The following is a 23676-nucleotide window of genomic DNA, read 5'->3' on the forward strand; positions in this document are numbered from 1 at the left end:
TTGAATCCAGGCTTGCTAAGTCCCAGGCTGTTGCACTAACCATTGGGATGTCCTACCTCTTGGCAAAAGACTACTTGTTTTTCCCCACCCCAGCCCAGCCCCAAATGCCATTTCATCGAAATTTACTGCTGGTGGGAAAACGCTGTTGGAAGCACCCGGCCACCTTCACTTCATAGCCTTCAAACCTCTGCACAGCCCGGAGTGTGCTGAGCACACCCGAGCCCCGCTGAAGTTCTCGGGGGTGTTAGCCGCCTGCCGGGGTAGGGGTAATGACGTAGCCCGAGAACCCCGGGGTCTGCCTCTCGCCGATCCCCTCAATAACTCCGCCCCTGGCGTGTCTGCCTGGAACCAAAGCCGGGACCAACATATCAGTTTTGAAGTAAAAAAAAGAAAAATCAGGTTACGATTTTCAATTCTTTTGTGTTTTTTTAAAAAAGGAAGTTTTTAAAAAACCCAAACCACAAACTTTCAACCCAAACCGCCTCCTGGGTTGTTTTTTTTTACCAAAAAGGGGTTTTGACAATGAACTTTTTTGTTCTTTTGTTTTTTCATCAAATGCCTCCCCCACCCTCCCCCGCCTCTCTGCCTCCTCTGCACAAAAAAAAAGTTGCAGGAAAAATCTTTGTAACCAGAACATTTGTAACTCAGGTTTTTGTTTTTCAGTTAAAAACTAGGAGGCTGCAGTTTTTTAAACATGGTGGGAGAATATTTGCTGCTTCCCCCCCCCTCCATTTTTTAACCAAAAACTTGCATGTTTTTGTTTTATTTGAACCCCAAAACCGTTTTGGAAAACAGCAGTTTTCATGTTACTCCTGATTTACACCAGAGTTAGTGAGGGGGAATCAGCCCCAATGACACCCATGGACTCACTTCTCATTTACACCAGAGTGAGGGGGAATTGCCCCCCTCCCCGAGTCACACCAGGGGCCGGGAGGGGAGTCTGGTTCTAAGGCCGCTGGGCCAGCACGCCAGCCAGGACAAACCAGTAAGACTCAGGCCCGCAGTTTTGCTCAGTTCCCTTTATTTGCTGTGGTTCCTGGCTACCAGCCCCACATGCTGGGCTCTGCCAGGCTCATTAACCGGAGCAGAGCCCGGGGCAAAGCCTGCCCATGTATGTGCCGCGGCGAGGGGGCGCTGTCATGGCTCTGCCTTCGCAGCTCAATGGGCGACGCCGGCAGGATTCTGGTCCGGCCCCTCTCCCGTTCCCGGCTGCTGCTCCGAGATCAGGGCCATGTAGACCTCAGCCATGGCAGCCGTCGGCTGGAAAGACTTGCAGGCCGATGCATGCGCCCGAAGCGCCTTCACCAGGTGCTCAGCGGCTGCTGCCAGGGCGTTCCTAGCACGACGCCCTGTGAGGACATCGGGCAGGTAGCCCCTCAGCCTCTGCACCACGCGGTGCCGGTCCCAGAGAAGTGGCCATTCTCGGGGGGCCTGCAACCATTTTGCCAGCTAGGCCGCCGCAGGTGGCACGAGTGGACATGGCCCTGGTGATCTCCTTGTTGCTCCAGCGCATGGTGTCCATCGGCAGGCGCAGCCCTGCGGAGGCCTCCGCCTCCCGCAAAGCCATCTCCAGACGCTCGGGGAGGCCGGCGTTCCGCAGTAGCACGGCCACCACGGGGCCACCCAAGCTGCCGAAGATCCCCATAGTGGCCTGGTGGAAGTCTCGGACGATGGCCCCCTTCTCCAGCAAGTTGTGGGGCGAGGCCATGCGGGCGTACAGGTCCGTGCTGGCGTTCTTCCTCACATATCTGTCTGTCTGCTCTGCCACAGCGTGCATCTCCCGTGCTGCCCACAGCTGGCACTCCAGATTCTCCCCCACGCTGACACTGCCTCCAACCAGATCAAGAGGCACGCTGGTGTCAAGGTGCTGGTCGAAGATGAGGAGCAGCACGCGGCTGGCTGAGATGTAAATCATGCAGGGAGTCGTGCAGGGACTGGCCTCTGCCTTTCACTCTCTGTGCCGGAGAACAGGGACAGCATCACGTGGCTGGGAAACAAAGCGGAGAGTGCGGGTGAGGGGGTGAAAGCGGTTCCCCACCTGAATCCCCAGCACAAGGCCAAGGGGATGTGCGATTGAACTGAGAGGCAGCCCCTTTGAAATGGAGTAGAGGGAATGTTGCTGCATATAATCCCAGAATTTATCTGTGGAACTCACTGCCACATGATCTCGCTGAGGCAAGAGCCCAGCAAGACCCAGACAAGGGATCTGATATTTATAGGGCTAATGAAGAGAGCCGGAATGACATTAGAGAAAAATATTTTTTTTTAATTTGAAAAGATTAAACATTCTCGTGCTCCAGGGCATGAACCCACCTCTAATGGTCAGGCAGGAACTGTCGCTGAGTCAGAATCTCTCTAACCTGCTACTGTGGGGTTCTCTGAACCATCTGGTGCTGTCACTATAGAGACAGGGCAAAGGGCCTTTGGGCTGAACCAACCTAGCCAGTCCAATGGTCCTAGTTATGTACATTTCAATGCACTGAAAGTGCCCAGGCAAACCCAGGAAGGCCCCAGGCCTCATAAGAATGCTGGAGGCTTTTGGATCTCCAGCTCAGGCATGTTTTGAGCAAGTTTCAGCATAGACAGAGGAAAGAACAAAGCACCAGAAACTTGCCACGGAGAATTCTTTCCCGGTGCTCGAAAGCGCTGGGGGTGATTCCCAAAGTACCTGGTGGCGTCTTCGCCCTGGGAAGAAGGGTCCCGACCTTCAGAGGTATTTTGGCTCCCAACTTTGGAATTGCCAGAAAGGAGGAACTGAAATCCCTTTAAGCTTAACTAACCAGCTGTGCAGGTTGAGTTCTTTATTGTGACAGTTCTGGCTTCTGTCCCTGGCGCCCGTAGTCCCAGGGAGATGGGGAACTCCCTGCCAGTGAGGAAAAATGCAGGGCAAGTCACTTTAGGCACCTAGCTTCCCTTGAAATCAATGATGTTGCCTGAGTCTGCAGAGAGCCTGAGCCAATTGCTCTGAAATCAATGGAAGTTAAGTGCTTAAATACTTTTGAATGTCTGGGCCTCAGTTTCCCTATCTGTAGCATGAGGGTAATAGCCCTGCCCTATCCCCAGACATGGTTGGAGGATAAAGACATTAATGAAGCCTGAAGCCCTTTGAGCTCTGCTGATGAAAAGCGCTGTGTAAGAGCTAGATATCATTTACTGTGCTGGCTTTAATGGTGCTGGACTAAGTCTTGATAGATGGGAGCTGGTCCCCCCGGTCTTATTTTCACAAGTAACAGTAACTTGCAGCTTGGTCTGGAGTCGTCTGAGTGGCTGATTCTCCTCTGGCTTTGGTAGTGTGAATCTGATCACCTGGATGTTTTTGTTACACTCCTTGGAGGCTGACTTGAACTCCCTCACCAGCGTCTCGAGCTCCTGAATCGCTGTCTCCAGTCGGTCTCTTTCTGGCGCCCAGGATCGCGCTGAGAATCCAGTCGACACCCACACCCAATAACATGCCAGCCATGGCGCCGATCATGGAGGCACCGACCTTGACCATGATCATCATAATTTGGCTCAGGACTCTGGCCAGACAGGCTCAGCCCAGAGATCCTTTGCGCTGTGTCCTGTCTCTGATAGTGACGGTACCAGATGGTTCAGAGAACCCCACAGTAGCAGGTTAGAGAGATTCTGACTTAGGGACAGTTCCTGCCTGACAGCCAGTAGTTAGAGGCAGGTTCACGACCTGAAGCATGAGAGTGTTCAATCTTTTCAAACTTAAAAAACAATTCTTCTCTAATGTCATTCTGGCTCTCCTCATTAGCCCTATAAATGTCACATCCCTTTTCTGGGTCTTGCTGGGCTCTTGCCTCAGTGAGATCATGCGGCAGCGAGTTCCACAGACAAATTCTGGGATTATATGAAACAACATTCCCTCTACTCCATTTCAAAGGGGCTGCCTCTCAGTTCCATCACACATCCTCTTGTCGTTGCGCTGGGGAGCCAGGTGGGGAACCGCTTTCACCCCCTCACCTGCGTTCTCCACTTTGTTTCCCAGCCCCGTGATGTTGTCCCTGTTCTCCGGCACAGAGAGCGAACGGGAGAGGCTCTTGCGAGCCTGCCAGTCCCTGCTCGACTTACATCTCGGCTACCCACGTGCTGCTCGGCATCCTCAACCAGCACCTTGACACCAGCGTGTCCCTGGAACCGGTGGGGGGCAGCATCGGCGTGGGGGAGAATCTGGAGCGCCTGCTGTGGGCAGCACGGGAGATGCATGCTGCGGCAGAGCAGACGGACAGACACGTGCGGAAGAACGCCAGCCGGGACCTGTACGCCCGCATGGCCTCCCCCCACACCCCACTGCAGGAGAAGGGGGCCATCATCCGGGACTTCCACCAGGCCACCATGGGGATCTTCGGCAGCGTGGGTGGCCCCGTGGTGGCCGTGCTACTGCAGAACGCCGGCCTCCCCGAGAGGCTGGAGGCGGCTCTGCGGGAGGCGGAGGCCTCCCCGGTGCTGCGCCTGCCAATGGAAGCCCTGCTCAGGAGCAGCGAGGAGATCGCCAGGGCCGAGTCCACTCTTGATGCCTGTGCCCAGCAGGGGAAACAGCTGCAGGGCCCCCCAAGAATGGCCCCTTCTCTGGGACCAGCACGGTGCAGTCTGGGGGGCTAACTGCCTGATGTCCTCACGGGGCATCATGCTAGGAACACCCTGGCAGTGGCCGCTGGGCACCTGGAGGTGGTGCTCCAGGCACTGGCATCGGCCTGCAAGTCTTTCCAGCCGACGGCTGCCGCGGCTCAGGTCTACATGGCCCTGATCAAAGATCCGCAGCCGGAACGGGAGAGGGGCCGGGCCAGAATCCTGCCGGCGTCGCCCATTGAGCTGTGTGGGCAGAGCCATGACAGCGCCCACTCGCCGCAGCTTGGTGTTACACAACTAAACCTCCCCCTCCCCCCAAACAAGTGTCCTGTTCTCACACTCGCTCCCTGGTCCCCGACCTGCCAATGGCCCCATTGAACCGCCCCCCGAAACGTGCTCCCCAAAGACCCCAGCTCCCCGTGTCAGGTGGGGGGTCCTGGGGCAGGGGATGGAGTCCTACGTCCCAGCCCCCCATCTCGTCACAAACCTAGCCCTCCCTCCTCTGGGGGCAGCGTGAAGCCCTGGCTCCAGCGCCCTGTAACCATAGCACTGCACGGACCTAACCCAGGCCAAGCCCGGCACAGGCCCTGCAGGGGGGTACACAGACCCCCCCCATAGTGTGCAGCCTCCCCACCCCCGCTTGGCTGGACTCCTAGTGACTCTCTGCCCCCCACCCTGGCCGTGCGCTGGCAGCTCGCCCTGTTGGGCCCGTTTCATGGTTACAGCCCCATGCTGGGCGTTTACCTGCTCCAAGCAGCTCCTGGTTCAGGTGCCCGCTGCCCTTGCTCCAGGCTCCTGACTTCTGCCCCCTCCTCCTATGGGGAGCCCTGCTGTCGCTGCTCGCTCCCCAGACAGACCCCAGGGTTGCACAGAGGAGCAGCATTCGGGGGGGTCGGGGAGGGGGATCAGCAATGCCAGCTCCTCCATGCAGCCTGGTCAGTTTCCTCACACGGGGGCAGGGGATAGGGGAAAAGGAGGGGTGGGGAGCCCATGGGGGCCAGGGGCAATGGGGGGATGCTGCACCCATGAGAGCCAGAGGTATCAAAATACATGTTCGCCCAGGATGCCGTTTTGTCTAAGGCCGGCCCTGCTCTGCCCCTTCCAGCTCTGCCGGTGCCCCTCACTCCCGATCCGCAGTTCCTGCTGGCCCAGCGATGGGCTCCCTGCACCCCAGCTCCACTGGTGCCCCTCACTCACAGAATCATAGAATATCAGGGTTGGAAGGGACCTCAGGAGGTTCTAGTCCAACCCCCAGCTCAAAGCAGGACCAACCCCCAACTAAATCATCCCAGCCAGGGCTTTGTCAAGCGTGATCTTAAAAACCTCTAAGGAAGGAGATTCCACCACCTCCCTAGGTAACCCATTGCAGTGCTTCACCACCCTCCTAGGGAAATAGTGTTTCCTAATATCCAACCTGAACCTCCCCCACTGCAACTTGAGACCATTGCTCCTTGTTCTGTCATCTGCCACCTCTGAGAACAGTCTAGATCCATCCTCTTTGGAACCCCCTTTCAGATAGTTGATTGCCCTCATTCCCGACCCACAGCCCCTGCCAGCCCATCCCTGGGCTTCCCCCACCTCCAGCTCTGCCAGTGCCCCTCACTCCCGACCCACAACCCCTGCCAGCCCAGCCCTGGGCTCCCAACCCCCCAATTCTGCCAGTGCCCCTCACTCCCAACCCGCAACCCCCCATCAACCCAGCCCTGGGCTCCCCACATCCCCGAGCTCTGCTGGGCGAACGGTACAAACTGCTGCCCTCACACTGTGCTGCTGGCAGCAGTTCCTGACAGCGGGTGCGAGCTGCAGCTGCCCTGCACAACCGGCTCCTATTGCCCTTCCTCAGCCTCTGGGCCAGGAACGTAATGCACCTGCGGGGCGGAGCTGGGCTAGCAGGGGCTGCGGGTCGGGAGTGAGGGGCACCAGCAGAGCTGGGGGGTGGGGTGGGGCTGATGGGGGGCTGTGGGTCAGAAGTGAGGGGCACCGGCAGAGTTGGGGGGTGGGGAGCCCAGGGCTGGGCTGGCAGGGGGCTGCGGATCGGGAGTGAGGGGCACCGGCAGAGTTGGGGAGTGGGGAGCCCAGGGCTGGGCTGGCAGGGGCTGCGGGTTGGGAGTGTGGGGCACCGGCAGAGCTGGGGGGTGGGGGGAGCCCAGGGCTGGGCTGATGGGGGGCTGCGGATCGGGAGTGAGGGGCACCGGCAGAGCTGGGGGGTGGGGGTGGGGGCTGATGGGGGGCTGCGGATCGGGAGTGAGGGGCACCGGCAGAGCTGGGGGGTGGGGGGAGCCCAGGGCTGGGCTGATGGGGGGCTGCGGATCGGGAGTGAGGGGCACCGGCTGAGCTGGGGGGTGGGGGTGGGGGCTGATGGGGGGCTGCGGATCGGGAGTGAGGGGCACCGGCAGAGCTGGGGGGCGGGGAGCCCCGGGCCGGGCACCGCAGGGAGGGTGAAAGCGAAAGGGAAAGCGGCCGGGGGGGTTTCCCAGCCCGCGATCCCCGCAGCCTGCGATGGCCTCGGCGCAGTGGCGGGCGCTCGCCGAGCAGTTCCAGGTGATCTGCCCCCCCGGGGGGCCCCCAGGTGAGACCCCAGCCCCTCCCCTTCCCGTCCCCCCGGGGGGCCCTTTGGGGTCTCCCCTGGGGCAGGGCGGGAGCAGCCGAGCTCCCGGGGGGTGGGGGCCTGTCTCACCCTCCCCCTCTCCCTGCAGGTGCGGGGCGCCCCGGGGCGCTGCGAGCCCAGGTGTCCTGTGGGCACTGGGTGAGCGCGGCCGGGCTGCGGCGATGGGTGCGGGCGCTGCTGGACCAGGTAACCCCCCCCCCCGCGGCCATGGGCAGGTGGGCGCCGGGCGGGGCCGTCGAGGGGATTGGGGGCGGGGGGGATGGAGCTTCAGAGCAGATTTGGGGGCCAGTTGAGGGAGTGATGGGAAGGCGGGTTGCTGGGGGGTGCCAGGGGAAGGGGAGAGGGTTTAGGGGGGAGGGGTCAATTGGGGGGATGGGGAAGGGGAGGGGTTGGGAGTGCTGGGGATTGGATGAGGAGTGATAGGAGAAGGCGTGGGGGTTGGGGGAGGGGTCAGTTGGGGGATGGGGAAGGGGAGGGGTTGGGGGGCTGGGGGATTGGATGAGGAGTGATAGGAGAAGGGGTGGGGGTTGGGGGAGGGGTCAGTTGGGGGGATGGGGAAGGGGAGGGGTTGGGGTGCTGGGGGATTGGATGGGGAGTGACAGGAGAAGGGGTGGGGGTTGAGGGAGGGGTCAGTTGGGGGGATGGGGAAGGGGAGGGGTTGGGGTGCTGGGGGATTGGATGAGGAATGACAGGAGAAGGAGTGGGGGGTTGGGGAGGGGTCAGTTGGGGTGATGGGAAGGGGAGGGGTTGGGGTGCTGGGGGATTGGATGGGGAGTGACAGGAGAAGGGGTGGGGGGTTGGGAAGGGGTCAGTTAGGGTGATGGGAAGGGGAGGGGTTGGGGGTGCTGGGGGATTGGATGAGGAGTGACAGGAGAAGGGGTGGGGGGTTGGGGAGGGGTCAGTTGGGGGGATGGGGAAGGGGAGGGGTTGGGGTGCTGGGGGATTGGATGAGGAGTGATAGGAGAAGGAGTGGGGGTTGGGGGAGGGGTCAGTTGGGGTGATGGGAAGGGGAGGGGTTGGGGTGCTGGGGGACTGGATGAGGAGTGACAGGGGAAGGGGTGGGGGTTGGGGGAGGGGTCAGTTGGGGGGATGGGGAAGGGGAGGGATTGAGGGTGCTGGGGGATTGGATGGGGAGTGATGGGAAGGGGTGGGGGGTTGGGGAGGGGTCAGTTGGGGTGATGGGAAGGGGAGGGGTTGGGGTGCTGGGGGACTGGATGAGGAGTGACAGGAGAAGGGGTGGGGGTTGGGGGAGGGGTCAGTTGGGGGGATGGGGAAGGGGAGGGATTGAGGGTGCTGGGGGATTGGATGAGGAGTGACAGGAGAAGGGGTGGGGGTTGGGGGAGGGGTCAGTTGGGGGGATGGGGAAGGGGAGGGGTTGGGGTGCTGGGGGATTGGATGAGGAGTGACAGGAGAAGGGGTGGGGGTTGGGGGAGGGGTCAGTTGGGGGGATGGGGAAGGGGAGGGATTGAGGGTGCTGGGGGATTGGATGGGGAGTGACAGGAGAAGGGGTGGGGGTTGGGGGAGGGGTCAGTTGGGTTGATAGCGGAGGGGTTGGGGTGCTGGGGGATTGGACGAAGAGTGACAGGAGAAGGGGTGGAGGGTTGAGGGAGGGGTCAGTTGGGGTGATGGGAAGGGGAGGGGTTGGGGTGCTGGGGGATTGGATGAAGAGTGATAGGAGAAGGGGTGGGGGTTGGGGAGGGGTCAGTTGGGGTGATGGGGAGGGGTTGGGGTGCTGGGGGACTGGATGAGGAGTGATAGGAGAAGGGGTGGGGGTTGGGGAGGGGTCAGTTGGGGTGATGGGAAGGGGAGGGGTTGGGGTGCTGGGGGACTGGATGAGGAGTGATAGGAGAAGGGGTGGGGGTTGGGGAGGGGTCAGTTGGGGGGATGGGGAAGGGGAGGGGTTGGGGTGCTGGGGGACTGGATGAGGAGTGATAGGAGAAGGGGTGGGGGTTGGGGAGGGGTCAGTTGGGGTGATGGGAAGGGGAGGGGTTGTGGTGCTGGGGGATTGGATGAGGAGTGACAGGGGAAGGGGTGAGGGGTTGGGGGAGGGGTCAGTTGGGGTGATGGGAAGGGGAGGGGTTGTGGTGCTGGGGGATTGGATGAGGAGTGATAGGAGAAGGGGTGGGGGGTTGGGGAGGGGTCAGTTGGGGTGATGGGAAGGGGAGGGGTTGTGGTGCTGGGGGATTGGATGAGGAGTGATAGGAGAAGGGATGGGGGTTGGGGAGGGGTCAGTTGGGGTGATGGGAAGGGGAGGGGTTGTGGTGCTGGGGGATTGGATGAGGAGTGATAGGAGAAGGGGTGGGGGTTGGGGAGGGGTCAGTTGGGGTGATGGGAAGAGGAGGGGTTGAGGGTGCTGGGAGATTGGATGAGGAGTGACGGGAAGGGGTGGGAGGTTGGGGGAGGGGTGAGTTGGGGTGCTGGGGAAGGGGAGGGGTTTAGGGGCAAGGGTCAGTTGGGGTGCTGGGCAAGGGGAGGGTTTCAGGGGATTTAAGGTGGGTTGGATGCAGAGTGACAGGGGAAGGGGAGGGGAGTTCAGGGCGCTGAAGGGGGAGGGCAGTTGGGGAGGGATGGGGGTGGGGGAGGTGGGTGGCCAGGGGCTTCAGGGGAGAGCTGGTGGCTGATCTGGGTCCCCCCATTCCCATCCAGGGTGTCACCTCATTCCACTGCCCCTGCTGCTCGGACACCCCTTGGCTCTGGCAGGAGCTGTGCAAACTCGGGCTCTTCTCGGTTGAGGACCGGGCAACGCTGGAGGCCCAAATCCTGGCGCAGGAAGGGGCCAGGGGCAGCTACCGCCCGGTGAGTCCTGGGGAGGTGAGGGGGACCCGATCCCCCTTGCAGGATCTGGCTCAGGCTGGGATCTGGGCAGGGGGTCTCAGTAGCTAACACGCCTTCATTCTGCCCTGCAGTGCCCGCGCTGCCAGCACCTCGTCCAGCGCCTGGACCCCGGCGCCCTGCGCACCCCCTGCCTGCCCTGCTCCCAGCGGGCTGGGGGGCTGTACTGCTTCTGCTGGGGCTGCCTCAAAGAATGGAGGGACCCTGCGTCCCATGCTGACTCGCGATGCTCCCTACAGGCCGCGCTGCATGACGCCCCCAAGATCCAGGCCCCGAGATCGGCCATCCACGGCTGCCCCTCGCTGCGGGCCTGTCCCCGTTGCCACGCCCTCCTGAGCCACACCACGCAAGGCTGCCCCATGGTGGCCTGCCCTGAATGCAGGTCTTGGTTCTGCTACCGCTGCCTGGGTCTGTCCGGGGGACACAGGCCTTCCTGCCCCATCGCTGACCCGCAGCTGGTCTGCGGCGGTGGGGATGCGGTAACCCCAATGTCCAGGGGCAGCCCTGTAGTGCCCAGTGTCATGGGTTGGATCTTGGTGCTTTGGAGAGGGGGGATCTGAGACAAGGGGGGGCTTCTTTGACTCCCCTCCCAGGGTTGTCAGGACTCCAGGCATCGGGGTCGGGGGCTTCCTTTCCCTTTGTCAGTGCAGCACCTGGCACAGTGAGGTCCCTGCATGGCTGGGGCATTTAGGTGCCACAACAATGTAATGGAATTGTGTAACGTAATTGTGTGTCTGAATGAGTGACTCAAATCAGCAGTGAATGGGTGCGGGGGAGAACGAGGGGCCTTAAATCTTTTCTAATATTACTATTAAAGGAAGGAATTTCTAAAGATAAAATCTTTGGTGTGATCATATAATAGTTAAAGTAGCAGTCATTGAAATGTATGACACAGAGAGAGATATGGGTATATGAGGATGGGTGTGTATGGGGATGGATGGATGGATGGGTGTGCATGGGGATAGGGGGATGGATGGACAGGTGTGTATTGGGATGGATGGATGGACGGATGTCTGTGTACGGGGATGGATGGATGGCTGGGTGTGTATGGGGAGGGATGGATGGACTGATGGACGGGTGTATATTGGGATGGATGGATGGATGTGTGTGTACGGGGATGGATGGATGGATGAGTGTGTATGGGGAGGGATGGATGGACTGATGGACGAGTGTATATTGGGATGGTTGGATGGATGTGTGTGTACGGGGATGGATGGATGGATGGGTGTGTATGGGGAGGGATGGATGGACTGATGGATGGGTGTATATTGGGATGGATGGATGGATGTGTGTGTACGGGGATGTATGGATGGCTGGGTCTGTATGGGGAGGGATGGATGGACGGGTGGACAGGTGTGTACGGGGATGTATGGATGGCTGGGTGTGTATGGGGAGGGATGGATGGACTAATGGATGTGTGTGTATGGGGATGTATGGATGGCTGGGTGTGTATGGGGAGGGATGGATGGATGGGTGTGCATGGGGATGGGGGGGATAGATGGATGGGTATGTATGGGAATGGGGGGATGGAAGAATGGATGGATGGGTGAGTATGGGGATAGGGGGATGGATGGATGGGTATGCATGGGGATGGGGGAGATAGATGGATGGGTATGTATAGGGATGGGGGGATGGATGGATGGGTGAGTATGGGGATAGGGGGATGGATGGATGGGTGTGCCTGAGTATGGAGGAATGGATGGGTGTGCATAGAGGTGGATGGGTATGTATTGGGATGAATGGCTGGGTGTGTATGGGGATGGATGGATGGACGGATGTGTGTGTACAGGGATCTATGGATGGCTGGGTGTGTATGGGGAGGGATGGATGGATGGGTGTGCATGGGGATAGGGGGATGGAAGGATGGATGGGTGTGCATGGGGATGGAGGGATGAAGGATGGATGGATGAATGTGCATGGGGATGGGAGGATGGAAGGATGGATGAGTGTGCATGGGGATGGAAGGATGGGTGTGCATGGGGATGGAGGGATGGAAGGATGGATGGGTGTGCATGGGGATGGAGGGATGGAAGGATGGATGGATGAATGTGCATGGGGATGGGAGGATGGAAGGATGGATGGGTGTGCATGGGGATGGAGGGATGGGTGTGCCTGGGGATGGAGGGATGGAAGGATGGATGGGTGTGCATGGGGATCGAAGGATGGATGGCTGGTGTGCATAGGGATGGGGGGATGGAAGGATGGATGGCTGGGTATGCATGGGGATGGAAGGATGGAGGGATGGGTGTGCATGGGGATGGAGGGATGGAAGGATGGATGGGTGTGCATGGGGATCGAAGGATGGATGGCTGGTGTGCATAGGGGGATGGAAGGATGGATGGCTGGGTATGCATGGGGATGGAAGGATGGATGGATGGGTGTGCATGGGGATGGGGGGATGGAAGGATGGATGGGTGTGCATGGGGATGGGGGGATTGAAGGATGGATGGGTGGGCATGGGGATGGGGGGATGGAAGGATGGATGGGTGTGCATGGGGATGGGGGGATGGAAGGATGGATGTGCATGGGGATGGATGGAGGGATAGATGATTGTGTATTAGGATGGACAGATACTAAATTAAACCAGAACCTAAGAACATTCCCAGCCAATACCTGTCTGACACTGGCTGCAATTGTTAAGTCCCTGATTATAGTTTTTGGGGTGTCTCTGACTGGCTGGGCTGGGAGCCACAGCAATGAGATACTGAGAGCTGAGAGCTCGGGGCAATAGGTTATCGTACCCAGTGGTCGGTGCCTCCCACATCTCCCCCGCCCCCAGTGCCTGTGCTGCCAGTACCTTGTCCAGGTCCTGGACTCCAGGCCCCTGCGCGCCTCCTGCCTGCCCTGTTCCCAATGGGCCTGGGGGCTGTACTGCTGCTGGGGCTGCCAGACTGACTAGACGCCACCCCACCCCAGAGCAAATCCTGCTCCGACCTCCAGTGCCCCCTACAGGCCCCTGTGCTGTATGACACCCCCAAGATCCAGGCCCCGGGATTGTCTGTCCATGGCTGCCCCCCGCTGCCAGCCTGTCCCGAGTGCCACACCAGGCTAGGCTGCCCCCGGTGGCACACCTGGAGTACAGCATGACATTCTGCTACTGCTGGCTGAAGGCGGCCGTGGCACATTGTCTGCAGCACAGCGAATACGGATCCCACCGCTGCCCTGTCAGCCCAAGGCAGAAGCTTTGCAGGGAAAGCAGGACCCGCTCGTGATGGGCACAAGGAATGCAGCTCCTCCTGGGACTTGCTCTGCGCTGGGCTGAGCATCACAGCGGAAGGGCTGGGCCCCCATCTCAGGGTCTCACCATGGTTACCAGATCCTCCCCTCGGCCTCTCATGGATCCTCAGGGCCAAGGCTGGGTCTGTGCAGCCCTCGGCATGTGGGGAAAAGCCAGACTAAAGAACCATAAATGGTGTGTCTGAGTCATGGATTTAGAGGGGCGTCCCACTGGTTAGCCCCACTGATAGCCAAGTGGCAGGGAGTCCCACTGGTTAACCCCACTGATAACCAAGTGGCAGAGAGTCCCACTGGTTAACCCTACTGATAACCAAGTGGCAGAATGCAGTGTGGGACTGTGGGACTGCTGTGCCCCTGTGACCCAGTAGGGAGCGGGGCGGATTGACCTGGGAATGTCATCTAGTTTTACTGGGACTGTCTGCATGGAGGATGGGATAGCAGGGGGTGATTTTAATTGAGAGTTACCTGAGCTTGTAACCTGAGCCAGGAGGGGGGTGGTGCCAGGTGACACCTTTCCCCAGAAACTGGACAAAGGGAGGGGAGGAGCTGGGGAAAGTCATCACAGCCCCCAAAGCCCCTGTGTGGACGTGCTCATTCAGAAGTACAATGCCCTTCGTTCTGGCATCAAAAGCCACAGGCGTCCCTCCCCAAAACGCTGTTAGTCCTCAGGCCTTCGACCTGCCTGGAACATCTGTAGGGTTTCGCGCAGTCCAGGTGTGACCCACATGTGACGTTTGAAGTCCAAAGAGAAGGAGCGAAGCAGCAGGGCCCTCCTCGGAACTGCCCTCTGTAGAAAAGCCTGGGCAATAGCTCACGGGTATCAATTTTGGCCTGACAACCTCTCAATAAACGGTTACAGTTACAAATGTAAGGTGCTCTTGCTCCTTCTCTCTGCCCCGGGCGGGTCAGGACATCTTTCCTGAGCTGGAGAATGGAGGCCTGAGTGGCACGGGAGATCCTGCTGTGCACTAGGGGATTGGTGTAGTTGAACAGGGATCCCTTCTGTAAGCCATGTATATAATCTGGTGGGATGCTTGTCCTATTAGAATTAATCAATTGAGCCAAATTTTGGGCTTTTTAACTGTGAAGATTCCTCTCTGAGCTCAGCTGCTACCTCTTCACTAACCATGACATAAACCTTCTCTCTTACTATGGGCGCCTAGGGAAAGCGAACTTCCGAACACAGCAGTGTCTCCTGCACCAGCCTGACATGACGATGGTGCAAGTAACGGGGCCAGGCGTGAGATATCCACACGGGTGTGAGGACCCCGCCTGACGGGCTGCAACAAACTCATTTTCAGCTCGCTTAACACGCTGCGATGTTGTGTCTCGGCGTGGACACGGAGCGCAGGCTGCTCGCCTGGCCCAGAGACAGGGCGCAGCTGTTCCTCGATCTGCTCCGGATCGATTTCCGCAGCTGGGTGGGGTGTTTTCATTGGAGGCGGCCCTCTGGCGGGTCGCACCCTGTCATCTCACCGGAGGGCAGAGCCAATCAGAACTCAAGGGTCGTGTTATCAGTAGGGTTAGCAGGATTGGGTATAAATCAGTAGATGTCAGTAAATGTCAATTGCAGCTGACAATGAAATTGACTGAAAAAATTTCCGTCACCAGAGTGGGGTCTCCCTCCATCGCACCAGCAGGGACGGGGCATCACCACAGAGCAGGGCCGTCTGCAGCCCCACTGTGGGCAGGAGGCCAGCCCGGTACTGATGGCTCCTGCTTGGGGTGGTCTCCCTGCAACGGGGGACTCATTTTCCTCCTGCTCCTCGCCGCCCTGCCTGGGGGGTCTCTGTGCCGCCCTGCCAGCATCACAGCCTCCCCCGCACCTTGTGCCCCAGTGTCCTGGGCTTTGCAGCCATGCAGGGCCCCCCGGCAGCTGTGCCCTCAGTGCAGCCCTGGCCCCCAGGCTGCCCCCGGCCCCCTTCAGTTCCAGCACCTGGAACAACAGTTACACAGCAACAAATCAATAAAAATAAAAATTGAGTCCTGCTGAACCGAGCTGTCAGCCCAGCCCTGACACCGGCTCTGTGGCACCTGCAGCTGATCAGTGCAAGAGCAGGTGCCTGGCTGCGGGGAGGGACGGCGGCTTTGCTGACAGCGCCGAGAAGGGTTCGGAGGACGATGCCGACATTGGCTGAAGAAGCCAGGTGCCTGCACTACATGTTATGGCCACATGATAGCGGCTAAGGGCTGGACTCACAAAGGTTTAAGTGCCTAAATCCCAGCGTTAGGCTCCACGGCAAATCCCCAAACTCCTGTCAAACCCATTAGGCCCCAAAACTCAGCGCCTGCATTCTCACACACACTTTTCCTTCTTTTTTTCTTTCTTTCTTTCCCTGGGACAATGTCCACGTTTGTTTTTTCTTTCCTAGATTCCAAGGCCAGAAGGGACAACTGTGATCCTCTAGTCTGACCCCCTGCATGACCTCAGAGACCTGCCCAGAGTTAATTCCTCCTGTTTGAACTAGAGCAGATCTTGTAGAAAAACATCCAGGCTGGATTTAAGAATTGCCAGTGATGGGGAATCCACCACGACCCTGGGTAAATTGTCCCCATGGTTCATTACTCACTCTGCTAAAAATTTCCATCTTATTTCCAGTCTGAATGTGTCGAGCTTCAATTTCCAGCCTTTCACTGCTCAACTGCAGAGCCCATCATCAAATATTTCTCTCCAGGCAGGTACTTACCCTTCACCATCCTTTTCTTAAGCTAAATAGATTCATACATAGGCCAGAAGGGGGCACTAGTTCCTTGCACGTCAAGAGAACGTTAAGACGTCAGAGTGTCATTTTCAGAAAGTAACATTTTCAAAACTTCCCCCCCTCCACACCTGACACTAACACTGAAAAGAGAAAGTGTCAATTTTGCTAATTTTTAAACATATCTCTACTTCACCTTCACACATGCAGCCTTTACCAGTGGGAAAAAAGGGAGAGAAAACAGGCAGAAAGTGGCATTTCCCCATTTTGAAATTGTGAACAATTTTGAAAATACAAAACAAAAAATAGATCCCCACCCCGCAAATATTTAGTTTAGAAATTGTTTTTAAAAAATACAGACACTTTCATCACAAAGGACACGACCGTGCAGAACCAGGCTGTTTTCAATTAAACCTCAGTTTGCAACCCTCCCACCCAGCTCCTTTTTGGCAAAACTGAGCATTTGTCCTGTTTGCTCTGGGGCCAAAATGAGATGTATGGTCACCCTAGGTCAGGGGTCACCAAATGCAGGGCTGGTGCAAGGATGTTTCCCGTCCTACACGAAACTTCCAACTTGCGCCCTCCCCCCCGTTGGCCCCCCGGTGATAGCTCCCCCCTCCGTCCTGAGGCGCTCCCCCTTGCAGCAGCTCCACCCCAGCTCACCCCTGCTCCGCGCACAACCACGAGCACCCCGAGCACGCCTTCGCTGCTTCACTTCTCCCACCTCCCAGGCTTGTGGCACCAATCAGCTTAGGCACCGCAAGCCTGGGAGGTGGGAGAAGTGAAGCAGCCACGGCGTGCTCGGGGAGGAGGTGGGGCAGGGGTGTGCTGGGGCGGGGACTGGGAGTTCCCCTGCGTGCCGCCCCCCACGTACTTGCTGCAGGCGGCCCTCCCCGGCCCCCCCTGCCCCAGCTCCCTCCGCCTAAATGCCGGCGCGACTGGGGCGGCCGAAGATCCGTCCGCCACAGTCGCTGCCGAAGAAAATGCCGCCCCCCCCTCCCAAGTCCTAGCGGTCGCCTAAATGGTTGCACCGGCCCTGGCCAAACGTTTTCAGTCACCCCCTTACCTGGCCTGCCCTGCATCTGACAATGGGAAATAACTTAGCCAAAGTGGAACAGCTGCCACAGGAGAGCTCCCTTCGCCTGCGACCCCCTAGCCCGGGGTGTGTGTGTGTGTGTGTGTCCCAAGAGGGGTTTACTCAGGGCCTGGTGCTGCATCGGGGGAGGAGGGGAAGTGAAATGGGGTCTCCCAGGCCCCGGTGCATGCGGTAATGGGGGGGGGGGCTCAGTTTGAAAGGCCCCTGTTGCGCAGCTCAGGTTTAGCTGCTGACCTCCTGGGGAGGGGTCATGGCTGGGAATCCCCCCTGGAGATCGGCCCCCAGCTCCCCTAGAGAGGCAGGGCTTAGGACTTCCCTTCTCCTCAGCATTTCCACTGGCCAGCTTAGACGGCTCCTGCTCAGCCTGCTGGCCCCTTTCCAGGCACCTGGCTCTGCCCAGGCATTGCCGGGGGGGGGGGAGCCTGGGAACTAGGCGCAGGGCTGTGGAATACGCTGGGCACCAGGGTGCCCGAAAGGGCGTGTCTGCCCCACCCGCAGAGTCCGGGATCTGACTCAGTTTGGGCCCAGCCCCCCTTCCGCCCACACACCAATTGCTTTGACTCAGACCAGCCAGCACTCAGGGCCCGGGCCCGGCTAGGGGTGGGTCAGAGCCCAAGCCCCGTTGTTTTGCCGCCCCGAGACAGAAGGTCTGTGCCACTCAGTGTGGACATGTTAACACAGTGGTGAGAGCCGGGCCCAGCGATTGTAAGTCCAGGTTTCCAATGCAGTGCGGACGCTCAAGCATGGACTTGGAAATACTCAGGGCACAAGGCGTGATCCACAGACCCAGGTTGGAGAGTGCAGGGCAGATGCACCCAAAACAAGGCCTTGCAATGCTGAGCCTCTGGCCCCTTTGTGGATCTCACCCTCAGCTCCGAAAACAAAACCGACTGGCCCCTGAGCAGGGTCGCCAACCCTCCCAGTTTCTCCAGGAGTCTCCCGGAATCGGGCTTAATCCCCTGGAGGCTACTGAAGCCAAACTGGGAGATTTTAAACTGCTAGAAGTATGGCAGCACAGCTGGGCTAAGGCAGGTTCCCTGTCTGCCCTGGCCCCAGTCCGCTCCCGGAAGCAGCGGGCACAGCCCCGCGGAGGAGCAGGGGGTCTCTGCGCGCTGCCCCCACTCCATTGCTGATTCCGCAGCTTCCACTGGCTAGGAACCGCCACCAATGGGAGCTGCAGGAGTGGCGCCTGTGGACAGGGGCAGTGTGTGGAGACACCTGGCCCCCCCCGGCCCCCAGGGGCCACAGGGACATGCTGCCTGCTTCCGGGGGTCACAAGGAGCCAGGGCAGGGAGGGAGCTGCCTCAGCCCCTCTGTGCCACTGACCGGGAGCTGCCCGAGGTGGACTAGACACATTTTGTTCTCTGTGCCATGCCCTGAGCGTGTCTGGTCTCTGCACTGTGTTTCTGTGCCAGCACAGAGCCAAAAAAGTAGATTTAAAAACAGAAATCCACCAGCTGGAACCCTTCCCAATTCCTCCCCCCCCCCCCCCAGCCTGGGTTTGATTTCTGAGAACAGCTGGGCAGACACACAGTGCAGAAAGCAGACACGCTCGGGGCAGGGCACAGACACATGGCGCAGAGATCAGACACGTTCAGTGCACGGCATGGACACATGGCGCAGAGACCAGATGCACTCGGTGCATGTCACAGACACACAATGCACAGACCTGACATGCTCGGGATGGCCACACGGTGCAGAGACCAGACACGCTGGTAAATGGCACAGACACACAGTGTACAGACCAGACACGCTCGGGGCAGGGCACAGACACACGGCGCAGAGACCAGGCACGCTCGGGCAGGGCACAGACACACAATGTACAGACCAGGCACGCTCGGGGCAGGGCACAGACACACAGTGTACAGACCAGACACACTCGGGGCAGGGCACAGACACACAGTGTACAGACCAGACACACTTGGGGCAGGGCACAGACACACGGCGCAGAGACCAGGCACGCTCGGGGCAGGGCACAGACACACGGCGCAGAGACCAGGCACGCTCGGGGCAGGGCACAGACACACAGTGTACAGACCAGGCACGCTCGGGGCAGGGCACACCAGGCACGCTCGGGGCAGGGCACAGACACACAGTGTACAGACCAGGCACGCTCGGGGCAGGGCACAGACACATGGAGCAGAGACCAGGCACGCTCGGGGCAGGGCACAGACACACGGCGCAGGGACCAGGCACGCTCGGGGCAGGGCACAGACACACAGTGTACAGACCAGACACGCTCGGGGCAGGGCACACCAGGCACGCTCGGGGCAGGGCACAGACACACAGTGTACAGACCAGGCACGCTCGGGGCAGGGCACACCAGGCACGCTCGGGGCAGGGCACAGACACACAGTGTACAGACCAGGCACGCTCGGGGCAGGGCACAGACACATGGAGCAGAGACCAGGCACGCTCGGGGCAGGGCACAGACACACGGCGCAGGGACCAGGCACGCTCGGGGCAGGGCACACACAGTGTACAGACCAGACACGCTCGGGGCACGGCACAGAGACCAGGCACGCTTGCGCAGGGCACAGACACACGGCGCAGAGACCAGGCACGCTCGGGGAAGGGCACAGACACATGGTGCAGGGACTGCACACGCTCAGGGCATGACACGGACACACAGTGTACAGACCAGACACACTCAGGGCAGGGCACAGACACACGGCGCAGAGACCAGGCACGCTCGGGGCAGGGCACAGACACACGGCGCAGAGACCAGGCACGCTCGGGGCAGGGCACAGACACACGGTGCAGAGACCAGGCACGCTCGGGGCACGGCACAGAGACCAGGCACGCTCGGGGCAGGACACAGACACATGGTGCAGGGACCGGACACGCTCAGGGCATGACACGGACACACAGTGTACAGACCAGACACACTCAGGGCAGGGCACAGACACACGGCGCAGAGACCAGGCACGCTCGGCGCAGGGCACGAACACGCGGCGCAGGGACCGGACGCGCTCGGCGCAGGACATGGACACACGCGCAGAGACCGGACACACTCAGGACATGGCACAGACACACAGTGTACAGACCAGACACGCTCAGGGCAGGGCACAGACACACAGTGTACAGACCAGACACGCTCAGGGCATGGCACAGACACACAGTGTACAGACCAGACATGCTCGGGGCACGGCACAGAGACCAGGCACGCTCGGGGCAGGGCACAGACACATGGTGCAGGGACTGGACACGCTCAGGGCATGACACGGACACATGGTGCAGGGACTGGACACGCTCGGGGCACGGCACGGAGACCAGGCACGCTCGGGGCAGGGCACAGACACATGGTGCAGGGACTGGACACGCTCAGGGCATGACACGGACACATGGTGCAGGGACTGGACACGCTCGGGGCAGGGCACAGACACATGGTGCAGGGACCGGACACGCTCAGGGCATGACACGGACACACGGTGCAGAGACCAGACACGCTCGGGGCAAGGCACAGACACACAGTGTACAGACCAGACACGCTCAGGGCAGGGCACAGACACACAGTGTACAGACCAGACACGCTCAGGGCAGGGCACAGACACACAGTGTACAGACCAGACACGCTCAGGGCAGGGCACAGACACACAGTGTACAGATCAGACACGCTCGGGGCAGGGCACAGACACACAGTGTACAGACCAGACACGCTCAGGGCAGGGCACAGACACACAGTGTACAGACCAGACACGCTCAGGGCAGGGCACAGACACACAGTGTACAGACCAGACACGCTCAGGGCAGGGCACAGACACACAGTGTACAGACAAGACACGCTCAGGACATGGCACAGACACACAGTGTACAGACCAGGCACGCTCGGGGCAGGGCACAGACACACAGTGTACAGACCAGGCACGCTCAGGGCAGGGCACAGACACACAGTGTACAGACCAGACACGCTCAGGACATGGCACAGACACACAGTGTACAGACCAGGCACGCTCGGGGCAGGGCACAGACACATGGTGCAGGGACTGGACACGCTCGGGGCAGGGCACAGACACACGGTGCAGAGACCAGACACGCTCGGGGCAAGGCACGAACACGCGGCGCAGAGACCAGACGCGCTCGGGCAGGGCACAGAGACCAGGCACGCTCGGGGCAGGGCACAGACACACGGCGCAGAGACCAGACGCGCTCGGGGCAGGGCACAGACACACAGTGTACAGACCAGGCACGCTCGGGGCAGGGCACAGACACATGGTGCAGGGACTGGACACGCTCAGGGCATGACACGGACACACGGTGCAGAGACCAGACACGCTCAGGGCATGACACGGACACACAGTGTACAGACCAGGCACGCTCAGGGCAGGACACGGACACACAGTGTACAGACCAGACACGCTCAGGGCAGGGCACAGACACACAGTGTACAGACCAGGCACGCTCAGGGCAGGGCACAGACACACAGTGTACAGACCAGGCACGCTCAGGGCAGGACACGGACACACAGTGTACAGACCAGGCACGCTCGGGGCAGGGCACAGACACACAGTGTACAGACCAGGCACGCTCGGCGCAGGACACGGACACACGCGCAGAGACCGGACACACTCAGGTCATGGCACAGACACACCAGCGCTGTGACAGAGCCGGCCGGGGCTCAGCTCTCACCTGACATCTATGGGGCAGCCCAAACCCTCAGTGGAGTTTTTTTCTGGCTGTTTCCTCCCCGAGGTTCCTCGTTCAGCTTGGCCCATTCCTTGTGCTGCGGGTCTCCCCCTCCCCCGACCCCGACCCGATTTGGGGCCCGGCCTCCGCCCTTCCAGCCTCCTTTCCCTGCCTGCCTCCAGCGGGGACACGCCCTGCCCCAGGCCCAGCCCCCTGCCCCCACCGCTGGACCCTCCCAGCTCACCTGGGGGTGGAGCAGCCAAGAGGTGGGTACGTGTGGGAGGTCAGATGAGTGGGGGCATGGAGGGGACGTGGGGCGTGAGAGCAGTGGGGGGCTGGAGGGGTGGGGTCAGAGGAGGGGGGTCAGAGCAGTGAGGGGCTGGAGGGGATGTGGGGGGGTCAGAGCAGTGAGGGGCTGGAGGGGATGTGGGGGGGTCAGAGCAATGGGGGGCTGGAGGGGATTTGGGGGTCAGAGCAATGGGGGGCTGGAGGGGATGTGGGGGGGCAGAGCAGTGAGGGGCTGGAGGGGATGTGGGGGGGCAGAGCAGTGGGGGGCTGGAGGGGATTTGGGGGTCAGAGCAGTGGGGGGCTGGAAGGGATGTGGGGGGTCAGAGCAGTGAGGGGCTGGAGGGGGGTCAGAGCAGTGGGGGGCTGGAGGGGATGTGCGGGGGTCAGAGCAGTGAGGGGCTGGAGGGGATGTGGGGGGGCAGAGCAATGGGGGGCTGGAGGAGATTTGGGGGGAGCACTGTGGGGGCCCCATGTTCTGCAGGGCCTGGCCCGGACCGGCCCGGTGGGTGAAGCTCTGCCCAGGGCTGGTCTCCAAACTGGCCGTTTCCTGGACCCCTGGCTGACGGAGACCCCAGAGCAGAGCCCATGGGGGCTGGGCCCCTCCCCCACAGTGATACTCCTGGGGGGGAAGGTGAATGACGCTGTCTGGGCCGTGACCCCTTTCATGTCCCCCCCTCCCTGCTATCCTCTCAGCTGCTCCTCCAGGCCCAAGGAGGCTCTGGGGTTCCCCTTCCCCAGTGCTCCCCCTCCAGGGGACAGAGACTAGAACTCCCCTGCCCCCCCCCGTCTCCCTCAACTGTGGAGTGGGGGGGTTGACGCAAGCTGGAAGTCTGTGTGTTGGTGGGTAGGTGTTGGCATGGCCCAGGGTCTGTGTGGTTGGGGATGGTTGACATGGGTGGGGGGGGGTCTGTGGGTCAGGTGTTGGCCTGGCTGGGGGTCTGTGTGTGGGGGGTTGGCATGGATTGGGGGTCTGTGTGGTTGGGGGGGGTTGACATGGGCGGAGAGGTCTGTGGGTAGGGGGTTGGCCTGGCTGGGGGTCTGTGGGGGGGGTGACATGGATGGGGGCTGTTTGTTGGGGGGTGGAGGGGTTGACATGGGCGGTGGGGTCTGTGTGTTGGTGGGTAAGGTGTTGGCATAGGCTGGGGTCTGTGGGGGCGGTCTGTGGGTAGGGGGTTGGCCTGGCTGGGGGTTTGGGGGGGGGGGGTTGACATGCACAGTGGGGTCTGTGTGTTGGGGGTAGGGTGTTGGCATGGGCCGCGGTCTGGGGGGGGGGGATTAGCATGGGTGGGGGGCTCTGTGGGTCAGGGGTTGGCCTGGCTGGGGATCTGTGGGGGGGGGTTGGCATGGGCGAGGGGGGGATATGGGAGGGGTTGGCCTGGTTGGGGGTCTGGGAGGGGTTGGCCTGGACAGGGGGCTGTTTGTGGGGGGTTTGACATGGGTGGTGGGGTCTGTGTGTGGGGGAGTAGGGTGTTGGCATGGGCCGCGGTCTGGGGGGGGGTTAGCATGGGCGGAGGGGGTCTGTGTGTCAGGGGCTGGCCTGGCTGGGGGTCTGTGGGGGGGGTTGGCATGGACAGGGGGATGTTTGGGGCAGTGGGGGGTTTGATATGAGTGGTGGGGTCTGTGTATTGGTGGGTAAGGTTTTGGTGTGGGCTGGGGTCTGTTGGGGGTGTTGACATGGGCGAGGGGGGGATATGGGAGGGGTTGGCCTGGTTGGGGGT

General features: G+C 60.6%; 1 protein-coding gene across 1 annotated transcript; it reads left to right on the top strand.

Annotated features, from left to right (window-relative positions):
* The first annotated feature begins 7038 nt into the window (after nt 1-7038).
* On the top strand, nt 7039-10738 carry LOC115640442 (probable E3 ubiquitin-protein ligase RNF217). The gene is made up of 4 exons (XM_030543178.1): nt 7039-7141; nt 7269-7366; nt 9827-9976; nt 10087-10738. The coding sequence occupies exons 1-4, from the start codon at nt 7072-7074 to the stop codon at nt 10570-10572; spliced, it is 804 nt and encodes a 267-aa protein (XP_030399038.1). The 5' UTR covers nt 7039-7071; the 3' UTR covers nt 10573-10738.
* Nucleotides 10739-23676: the final 12938 nt, after the last annotated feature.

The sequence above is a fragment of the Gopherus evgoodei genome, unplaced genomic scaffold, assembly GCF_007399415.2.
Source record: "Gopherus evgoodei ecotype Sinaloan lineage unplaced genomic scaffold, rGopEvg1_v1.p scaffold_31_arrow_ctg1, whole genome shotgun sequence".
Classification (NCBI taxonomy): Eukaryota; Metazoa; Chordata; order Testudines; family Testudinidae; genus Gopherus; species Gopherus evgoodei.